This window comes from Salvelinus sp. IW2-2015, unplaced genomic scaffold, assembly GCF_002910315.2.
Source record: "Salvelinus sp. IW2-2015 unplaced genomic scaffold, ASM291031v2 Un_scaffold992, whole genome shotgun sequence".
In the NCBI taxonomy this organism is placed as follows: Eukaryota; Metazoa; Chordata; class Actinopteri; order Salmoniformes; family Salmonidae; genus Salvelinus; species Salvelinus sp. IW2-2015.
In genome coordinates this window covers 2,815-13,618 of record NW_019942676.1, presented here as the reverse complement: position 1 = coordinate 13,618, position 10,804 = coordinate 2,815, and the positions used below count along the sequence as shown (strand labels likewise).

The following is a 10,804-nucleotide window of genomic DNA, read 5'->3' as shown; positions in this document are numbered from 1 at the left end:
CCAGTTTCCTGTAGGTTAGGAAAATATTCCATCAACATCAAAACAAACATACACAGCACTCATACACACAGTGGCATGCCATGAATTTGTTCTTAACTGACTTGCCTAGTTAAATAATGGTAAAATAAAAACATAAAATAAAATGTCAGCGTTTATGTAATATTTGGCATGGCCCATAGACTTCCACTTTCAAAGTACAGCAACAACAAAAAATAACCTCAGTTTTGCATTTTGAAGAAAATATGAAAATGTGCATACAAAAATATGCATGTGATGCATCCTACAATCACAGAAAGCTACAGCCATAAACGGTATGCAATCCAACCACTATAATGCATTTTAGTTTAGGCGCCATTTAGCGGCAATAGATGTAATTAAAAACACGTCAGTCGACCGACATATTAAAATAACGCAAATAAACATTTMATGTCTTGTATGAACTGTGTAATTTTAAATATGTTCAACGAATTGTATATTTTCGATTTTACAACGGAAATTCTACAAACTTCTGTTTTCTRAGCCGTTACTATTAGACAGGCAGAGTCATGACTACCTACTTCTCGGGTCCTCCTTCTGCCCTTAAATGAATGTCGCTGACTGCATGACGTTCTCTTTTACCCACTGCCAGAGAGGAGTTTGGGTGGGTTTCTACATCTCAGTAAATAATCTGTCGGATTTATCAAACATCGTTTGTTGAAAATTCACCACAATCACTTTATCATCATGAATAGTAACGTTTCTTTCATGTTTGATCAATATTGCAGAACTTTAGGTCCACCCCATCCATCGATAATCTACAATGGCCGAGGAAGGGTAAGCGTGACTGTTGTACTCTAGTTTAGCTCCTGAACCAAGGCTAGCTAGCCAACAAATGTGAACTTTTCAACGTTTAATTGCGTGTCAAGTGGTGCTGTGTTACAAAAATATAATTTCCATTCTACTACTTGCACTTCAAATACTCTTGACAACACTATGGCATATCCCGTACCTGGAGTCCCCCAAGCTAACGTTATCTAGCTAGCTGTATGGCTAGTTAATGCATGTGTTTTAGTCCGGTGGCTGCAACCAAGTAACTATTTATATGTGAATATAGCTGCAATGCTAACGGAGTAGCTAGATAGTTCCCGGCGCTTGTGTGATGATTTACTTTCTTTAGTCGGATACCCCTTCACTCTAAATTATGAGTGAGATCCCCTATCTGACACGCCGGTAGATTGCACACATTCAACCCGGCGGACTAGCGTCTTTACCGGTCAGTTGTAGCCAACTAACTCTTGTACCCCCTCTCCCATCCCACGCGTCTCCCCATTTCCTCTCCCGTCTTTCCCCTCTCCCCCACCTCGTCGTCCTTGTCCCCCTCAGCATCGCTGCCGGAGGTGTGATGGATGTCAACACCGCTCTACCTGAGGTGCTCAAGACCGCCCTCATCCACGACGGTCTGGCCCGCGGTATCCGTGAGGCCGCCAAGGCGCTGGACAAGTGAGTCTGAACATTTCCGGTCATTCATTGTATGTGTCCTAAATGGCACCCCTTTCATTCCATGTGTAATGGCTGGCACACAGTACACTACTTTTGCCTAGAGCTTTATGTAGGGAATAGTGTCATTTGGGACAGACTAGAAATGTATTGTATTTTTCACTGCTGTGTTCTATTAGCTAGCAAAGTGTGGTGAAGTATGGCTGATTGTTACCCAAAATCTGAACTATGGTAACCAAACTATCTCTGTCCCAAATGGTACCCTATTCCCGAGCTAGTGCACTACTTTTGAAAGGAGTATTCTATATACTAGGTAATAGGGTGTCATTTGGGAGGTAAACACTGGTGATTGGGGGGGGGGTAGATGCGGTTACATTTTAGGATATTTTCGGCGCTGTATCGTTTTGACAATATCGTAACGTTTGTGCTGTAGTCGGCTGCACCAGAACTTATTTCTTTCATAGCTTGTTTCTATCTTTTTAAAATGGGGAGCTAATTTGTTTTCAGCACTTATTTCCAAATGTGTTGTCATGGCTCTCCTGTCACTCTGCAATATGTCTGGAACATCGAATCACAATACGTAATATATCTGCACCTAGATATCGTGAGGTCCCTGGTAATTCCCAGCCCTCGCACACTAATGTAGTTACCTAGTTATATTCCTTATGTTGCCTAGTTATRTTCCTTACGCTAACTGAGCCTCGCTCTCCCGTCCTTTCCTGTGTCCAGGCGCCAGGCCCACCTCTGCGTTCTTGCTGCCAACTGTGACGAGCCCATGTACGTCAAGCTGGTGGAAGCCCTCTGTGCTGAGCATCAGATTAACCTCATCAAGGTATAAATCCTGGGATAGATGGTGTGTGGGAGGGGACGTGTACAGGTTACACCAATCAGAAAGCAGAAACCGGTGCATCTTTACAAGTTGAGAGAAAGTAGGCTGTTTTGACCTGTGGGAACCACTGAAAAGTAGTGTTGCTATGTGACGGTGTTGAACGAGGGTGGAGGTTATTCTGCTCCCTATCCTCTAGTGCACTACTTTTGACCAGAGCCCCTATGGACCCTGGTCAACACTTAGTGCACTATATAGGTTTCTGTTTGAGACACAACCACTTAAGTCTTGCTACTAGGATGTAGCACAGCTCTTCACCTGTATTGAATCCTTCCATTCTTTTCTCCTGTCTTCACCTCTCTCTCCTCCTGCCTCCTCCCTGTCCACCAGGTCGATGACAACAAGAAGCTGGGCGAGTGGGTCGGTTTGTGTAAAATCGACCGCGAGGGAAAACCCCGCAAGGTTGTGGGCTGCAGCTGTGTTGTGATCAAGGTATATATAAATAAAAACACTGGCCTGTACATTTCCTGGATATGCCTGGAAATGGAGGGCTTGGAATGTTCCTCGTGGTGTACAGAGTTATGAGGGTTGAATGTGCCAGTCAAGTGCAGGTGCTGTGCTGTCAATGCCATGCAGCTGTTTGTCCAATACAACTGGCCAGAGTGTGTCTGCCAGAGTACGAGCCCCTACACCTCACTGTTGTGTCTGGGGTCCCAATAAATGGCTACATTGACCATTTTATTAGTTACTTCACCATACTGACCACAATGTACAATGCTTGACTTTATCCACATTTTGTTACATTTTAGAATAAGGCTAATGTATTAAATTATTTTTCCCCCATCAATCTACACACAATACCCCATAATAACAAAGCAAAAGCAGATTTTTGCAAATGTATTAAAATATCACATTTCCATAAGTATTCAGACCCTTTACTCAGTACTTCATTGAAGCACCTTTGGCAGYGATTACAGYCTMGAGTCTTCTTGGGTATGATGCTACAAGCTTGGCACACCWGTATTTGGGGAGTTTCTCCCATTCTTCTCTGCAGATCCTCTTACGCTCTGACAGGTTGGATGCAAGTCAGAGACTTGTCCCGAAACTTAGGGTCATTGTCCTGTTGGAAGGTGAACCTTCGCACCAGTTTGAGGTCCTGAGCGCTCTGGAGCAGGTTTTCATCAAGGATCTCTCTGTACTTCATCTTTCCCTCGATCCTGACTAGTCTCCCTGCCGCTGAAAAACATCCCCACAGCCTGATGCCGCCACCACCATGCTTCACCGTATGGATGGATGGTGCCAGGTTTCCTCCAGACGTGACTCTTGGCTTTCAGGCTAAAGAGTTCAATCTTGGTTTCATCAGATCAGAGAATCTTGTTTCTCATGATCTGAGAGTCTTTAGGTGCCTTTTGGTAAACTCCAAGATGGCTGTCATGTGCCTTTTACTGAGTGGCTTCCGTCTGGCCACTYTACCATAAAGGCCTGATTGGTGGAGTGCTGCAGAGATGGTTGCCCTCCTGGAAGGTTCTCCTATCTTCACAGGTGAGCTCTGTTAGAAGGACCATCAGGTTCTTGGTCACCTCCCTGACCAAGACCCTTCTCCCCCGATTGCTCAGTTTGGCCGGGTGGCCAGCTCTAGGAAGAGTCTTGGTGGTTCCAATCTTCTTCCATTTAAGAATAATGGAGACCACTGTGTTCTTGGGGACCTTCAATGCTGCAGACATTTTTGGTTACCCTTCCCCAGATATGTGCCTCGACACAATCCTGTCTTGGAGCTCTACAGACAATTCCTCTGACCTCATGGCTTGGTTTTTGCTCTGACATGCACTGTCAACTGTGGGACGTTTTATGTAGACGGGTGTGTSYCTTTCCAAATCATKTCCAATCAATTGAATWTACCACAGGTGGACTCYAATCAAGTTGTACAAACATCAAGAATGATCAATGGAAACAAGATGCACCTGAGCTCAATTTTGAGTATCCTAGCAAAGGGTCTGAATATTTCTGTTTAATTTTTTTWATTTAAATTTGTTAAYTTCTCAACCTATTTTTGCTTTGTCATTATGGGGTATTGTTTGTAGATTGATGAGAAATCTATTTTTACAATAGGGATGTAACAATACATAATGTGTCAAGTGGTCTGAATACTTTTGGAATGCAGTGCATGTACTTAGTCCCTACTGGGACCCTATTCCCTATATAGAGAATAGTGTCATTTAGGACTGAACTGTCTTGTAGCTAGCCCCTGTATCACACTTAATTTATCAATCCCCCCCCCCCCTAGGACTATGGCAAGGAGTCTCAAGCCAAGGATGTGATTGAAGAGTACTTCAAGGCCAAGAAATGAGGTGTCGTTTTCAATAAACGCTTGTGGAAATACCTTTCTTTCTGGAGTTTTATTAAAGGAAAGGTTCACCCATTTTTTTAATGTTATTTTTGTGCATCTCTTGAGTGTTCTATCGATTTTCCCTGGGTCGTTTTTAATGTTTTCATGTGTATCTGATCGAAGACATCTTATCAGATGCCAGATTTCAATACTGTCAGATGTCATAACTCGAATGAGCCATTAATCATTTTTTTTTGCGGTGTTCTTACATTGAATGTGTAATTTAACGTAAGGTCCAGCACGTTGTCTTTTTAGTCCAGGGTGCATAACATGGTTCCGTTACCGGAGATATTATAGAAAGAAGATGGGAATGTATGACGCCTCAACCAGCAGACTGTCGACCAATCGCGTGTACGTTGTTATGCTGCGTCGCGTGGTTGCTAAGCTAATCGTCGTGCCTTGTCAACGTCGGTGTATGTAAAGAAACGTGCCTGTTTTCCGCGAAAGTTTATATCACGATTGTATTATACAACAGCTGGCGAGTTAATTATTTCACATCTCGGAAAATAGAAGTAATGCTGTACTACTTGACCAAATTCGTTTTTTTTTTTTAGCTGGCGTCCAGTGGACTCCTTGAATAGCACCGCGCGGCCTATTGACGTAGCTTTGGCAACGTTTCCCCATCTCAAAAGTATATCTGCCGTTACGAATGTTGAGACTCCAACTCTGTCGGGCACATCGATCTGCAGGTTGAACATGGTGAGATTGTAGACTCCTCAATTGAAAGCTGTAAAAAAGCCTACAACTACACTAATTACGTTCCATGCTGATATTGTATTTTGTTATTGTCTGTAGCTATGATTGCTACTTAGCTAGCACATTGCATTGTGGATGTTGTAGTCGGTTTGAGCTGCAACAGATTTTCATGTTGCTATAATCCTGAAAAGGAAATATTTGTTCAAATATTGTTCTCATATATTAGTGTTTAAATACAAAGCTCTCAATCTCCCCCAGACCTTCAATTAGTAAATTTTTGCATTCAATATTTATTAATTGACCCATTTTGCTTCTTGAACAATTTAGGAATGCCCAGAGTTTAGTTCAACAGTCTCTAATACCATCAGAATCCAGAATATACGCTTGTTTTGGTGGGGGTGATGACAGTTCTGTAATACCAGGTGAGTTTTGACAGCAGTCGGTTATAGAGATTAACTAGCAGACAGCCTGCTCATTAACGGCACAACTAGGGGTGGTTTMCTGGACACACATTAAGACTAGTCTTGAACTAAATCAAATTTATTTATATAGCCCTTCGTACATCAGCTGATATCTCAAAGTGCTGTACAGAAACCCAGACTAAAACACCAAACAGCAAGTAATGCAGGTGTAGAAGCATGTTCATTGGATAGTCTCCATTTTAAATAGCCTTTTTGGTCCAGGACTAGGCTTAATTTCTTTTCGCAATAGGGTTGTTTTGAGTGGTATTGTTTGCTCAATGGTAGGAGAGCACAGACTAACACCTTGCCCAAACCCGCTGCGCGCGTGCGCTATCGTGCATACATTTATTTTGTCCCCCCCCCCACACCAAACGCGATCACGACACGCAGGTTAAAATATCAAAACAAACTCTGAACCAATGACATTAATTTGGGGACAGGTCGAAAAGCATTAAACATGTATGGAAATTTAGCTAGTTAGCTTGCGCTTGCTAGCTAACGTTAATTTGTCCTATTTAGCTAGCTTGCTGTTGCTAGCAAATTTGTCCTGGGATATAAACATTGAGTTATTTTACCTGAAATGCACAAGGATCTCTACTTAATCCACACATAAAACGGCCAACCTAATCGTTTCTAGTCATCTCTCCTCTTTCCAGGCTTTTTCATCATTTAAATTATATGGTGATCGCATCTAAACTTTCATTGTATTACCACGACTACCGGCAAAACAGTTCGTCTTTCTATGGGTACCTGCTTCTATAAACCAATGAGATGGCACGTGGGTACCTGCTTCTATAAACCAATGAGGAGATGACTTTCAGCGCGATCTGCGTCAGAAATAGGAACGACTTCTATTTTAGCCCTTGGCATCGCAGACGCTCGTTGGCGTGCGAAAGCAGTGTGGGTGCAATAATTGAATAACATGGATTTCTAAATTTATTTTGCGACGCTCAGGCACGCGACGTGTCCAGTCTGGTCAGCATGTAAGTGACCACACCTGTTCTTCCCCCTCTAAAAGACCGAAAAGGTTTATCTTGTGAATATTGGTAGCCCAGTAGGAAGTTACCATGAAAGGAAATTAATCCGAAAATGGATTAGCATACTGAAACAGTTTGTGGACCTGCCCTCTTCGATTTATACCTGTCACCCCCACTCCGCCTCTCAGGGAGATGGCTAGGGGTTCGATGGCTATATCAAACGGGAGGACTCAGTGGACGGCCCTGCCAATTTCCTCTATGCAGGGAGAAGTACTGTGAGAGAGGGTGCTGTTAGTACGAACAGATGCTTGAGGAGCTGAATACAGGGCCTTTATCCACGAGACCAAAGTACTGTCAAAATCTACATCTTTCAGTGCTGTAAGAAGCAATTCAATACGGGCAACAACAAAGCCTTCTGGGAATCCAGAGAGATCATGGCTTCTGGAATAGGGGAAGAATTTGGGTAAAGAATGTTTTTTTTTTTTTGGCATAACCACAGCTAATTGGACAGCCAGAGCCTTAGTAAGTATCTTTGTAGTCACAGCAAAACGAGGACTGATATTACAGTGTGTGACATGGTTGGAGAATAACAAATACACTTCTGCAAAACAAATTAGTTACTCACCATAGAAATGCAGCAGAGGAACTTAATTTATCACTCACACCCCATATAATCAGATTTCTTCCCAGCTAACAATTCTAGGGAGAGAGGACGTTTTTCTAATGTTTCAGTGTCCAATTTTCCGTTAGTTATTCAATCTGTTAGCAAAAACCTTCCGATAACCTTTTTAGCATGTTTTGTTGTTAGTTAGGAGAACATTCCCTTAATGTCAAACAGAACATACCCAGAACGTGGTTGCCATGTTCTATAATATACAATATTAATGTTCTAGCACGTTTCATGGGAACGTTGCAAGAACATTCATTGTTTCCAGTTTCCTGTAGGTTAGGAAAATATTCATCAACATCAACAACAAACATACACAGCACTCATACACACAGTGGCATGCCATGAATTTGTTCTTAACTGACTTGCCTAGTTAAATATGGTAAATAAAAACATAAAATAAAATGTCAGCGTTTATGTATATTTGGCATGGCCCATAGACTTCCACTTTCAAAGTACAGCACCAAAAAAAATACCATTTTGCATTTTGAAGAAAATATGAAAATGTGCATACAAAAATATGCATGTGATGCATCCTACAATCACAGAAAGCTACAGCCATAAACGGTATGCAATCCAACACTATAATGCATTTTAGTTTAGGCGCCATTAGCGGCAATAGATGTAATTAAAAACACGTCAGTCGACCGACATATTAAAATAACGCAAATAAACATTTAATGTCTTGTATGAACTGTGTAATTTTTAAATATGTTCAACGAATTGTATTTTTTCGATTTTACAACGGAAATTCTACAAACTTCTGTTTTCTAAGCCGTTACTATTAGACAGGCAGAGTCATGACTACCTACTTCTCGGGTCTCCTTCTGCCTTAAATGAATGTCGCTGACTGCATGACGTTCTTTTTACCCACTGCCAGAGAGGAGTTTGGGTGGGTTTCTACATTCACGTAAATAATCTGTCGGATTTATCAAACATCGTTTGTTGAAAATTCACCACAATCACTTTATCATCATGAATAGTAACGTTTCTTTCATGTTTGATCAATATTGCAGAACTTTAGGTCCACCCCATCCATCGATAATCTACAATGGCCGAGGAAGGGTAAGCGTGACTGTTGTACTCTAGTTTAGCTCCTGAACAAGGCTAGCTAGCCAACAAATGTGAACTTTTACAACGTTTAATTGCGTGTCAAGTGTGCTGTGTTACAAAAATATAATTTTCATTCTACTTTGCACTTCAAATACTCTTGACAACACTATGGCATATCCCGTACCTGGAGTCCCCCAAGCTAACGTTATCTAGCTAGCTGTATGGCTAGTTAATGCATGTGTTTTAGTCCGGTGGCTGCAACCAAGTAACTATTTATATGTGAATATAGCTGCAATGCTACCGAGTAGCCTAGATAGTTCCCGGCGCTGTGTGATGATTTACTTTCTTTAGTCGGATACCCCTTCACTCTAAATTATGAGTGAGATCCCCTATCTGACACGCCGGTAGATTGCACACATTCAACCCGGCGGACTAGGGTCTTTACCGGTCAGTTGTAGCCAACTAACTCTTGTACCCCTCTCTCTCCCACGCGTCTCCCCATTTCCTCTCCCGTCTTTCCCTCTCCCCACCTCGTCGTCCTTGTCCCCCTAGCATCGCTGCCGGAGGTGTGATGGATGTCAACACCGCTCTACCTGAGGTGCTCAAGACCGCCTCATCCACGACGGTCTGGCCCGCGGTATCCGTGAGGCGCCAAGGCGCTGGACAAGTGAGTCTGAACATTCTCGGTCATTCATGTATGTGTCCTAAATGGCACCCCTTTCATTCCATGTGTAAATGGCTGGCACACAGTACACTACTCTTTGCCTAGAGCTTTATGTAGGGAATAGTGTCATTGGACAGACTAGAAATGTATTGTATTTTTCACTGCTGTGTTCTATTAGCTAGCAAAGTGTGGTGAAGTATGGCTGATTGTTACCCAAAATCTGAACTATGTAACCAAACTATCTCTGTCCCAAATGGTACCCTATTCCGAGCTAGTGCACTACTTTTGAAAGGAGTATTCTATATACTAGGTAATAGGGTGTCATTTGGGAGGTAAACACTGGTGATTGGGGGGGGGTAGATGCGGTTACATTTTAGGATATTTTCGGCGCTGTATCGTTTTGACAATATCGTAACGTTTGTGCTGTAGTCGGCTGCACCAGAACTTATTTCTTTCATAGCTTGTTTCTTCTTTTTAAAATGGGGAGCTAATTTGTTTTCAGCACTTATTTCCAAATGTGTTGTCATGGCTCTCCTGTCACTCTGCAATATGTCTGGAACATCGAATCACAATACGTAAAATATCTGCACTAGATATCGTGAGGTCCCTGGTAATTCCAGCCCTCGCACACTAATGTAGTTACCTAGTTATATTCCTTATGTTGCCTAGTTATATTCTTACGCTAACTGAGCCTCGCTCTCCGTCCTTTCCTGTGTCCAGGCGCCAGGCCCACTCTTGCGTTCTTGCTGCCAACTGTGACGAGCCCATGTACGTCAAGCTGGTGGAAGCCCTCTGTGCTGAGCATCAGATTAACCTCATCAAGGTATAAATCCTGGGATAGATGGTGTGTGGGAGGGGACGTGTACAGGTTACACCAATCAGAAAGCAGAAAACCAGTGCATTCTTTACAAGTTGAGAGAAAGTAGGCTGTTTTGACCTGTGGGAACCACTGAAAAGTAGTGTTGCTATGTGACGGTGTTGAACGAGGGTGGAGGTTATTTGCTCCCTATCCTCTAGTGCACTACTTTTGACCAGAGCCCCTATGGACCCTGGTCAACACTTAGTGCACTATATGGTTTCTGTTTGAGACACACACCACTTAAGTCTTGCTGCTAGGATGTAGCACAGCTCTTCACCTGTATTGAATCCTTCCATTCTTTTCCCTGTCTTCACCTCTCTCTCCTCCTCCTGTCCACCAGGTCGATGACAACAAGAAGTGGGCGAGTGGGTCGGTTTGTGTAAAATCGACGCGAGGGAAAACCCCGTAAGGTGGTGGGGCTGCAGCTGTGTTGTGATCAAGGTATAAATAAATAAAACACTGGCCTGTACATTTCCTGGATATGCCTGGAAATGGAGGAGGGCTTGGAATGTTCCTCGTGGTGTACGGAGTTATGAGGGTTGAATGTGCCAGTCAAGTGCAGGTGCTGTGCTGTCAATGCCATGCAGCTGTTTTGTCCAATACAACTGGCCAGAGTGTGTCTGCCAGAGTACGAGCCCCTACACTCACTGTTGTGTCTGGGGTCCCAATAAATGGCTACATTGACCATTTTATTAGTTACTTCACCATACTGACCACAATGTAACAATGCTTGACTTTA

At 42.8% G+C, this 10,804-nt stretch overlaps 1 protein-coding gene, 1 non-coding gene and 1 pseudogene across 2 annotated transcripts; all 3 read left to right on the top strand.

The window, feature by feature from the left end:
- Positions 1-579: 579 nt before the first annotated feature.
- Positions 580-4,681, top strand: LOC112069345 (small ribosomal subunit protein eS12). Its single transcript, XM_024136660.2, has 6 exons — positions 580-640; positions 765-813; positions 1,363-1,479; positions 2,206-2,308; positions 2,693-2,794; positions 4,587-4,681. Exons 2-6 carry the CDS (start codon positions 800-802, stop codon positions 4,647-4,649), a joined length of 399 nt encoding a protein of 132 aa, XP_023992428.1. The 5' UTR covers positions 580-640; positions 765-799; the 3' UTR covers positions 4,650-4,681.
- On the top strand, positions 1,130-1,207 carry LOC112069364 (small nucleolar RNA SNORD101). The gene has a single exon (XR_002893724.1). It is a non-coding gene; the product is annotated as a small nucleolar RNA SNORD101 (small nucleolar RNA).
- Positions 4,682-8,330: 3,649 nt separating the features above from the next.
- Positions 8,331-10,512, top strand: LOC112069361 (small ribosomal subunit protein eS12-like; annotated as a pseudogene).
- Positions 10,513-10,804: the final 292 nt, after the last annotated feature.

What these genes read in the sequence shown, in the direction of transcription:
- LOC112069345 (XM_024136660.2), top strand. An exon ending in GCCGCCAAGGCGCTGGACAA is followed by an intron (nt 1,480 to 2,205) that starts GTGAGTCTGAAC and finishes TCCTGTGTCCAG; the next exon opens with GCGCCAGGCCCACCTCTGCG. An exon ending in ATCAGATTAACCTCATCAAG is followed by an intron (nt 2,309 to 2,692) that starts GTATAAATCCTG and finishes CCTGTCCACCAG; the next exon opens with GTCGATGACAACAAGAAGCT.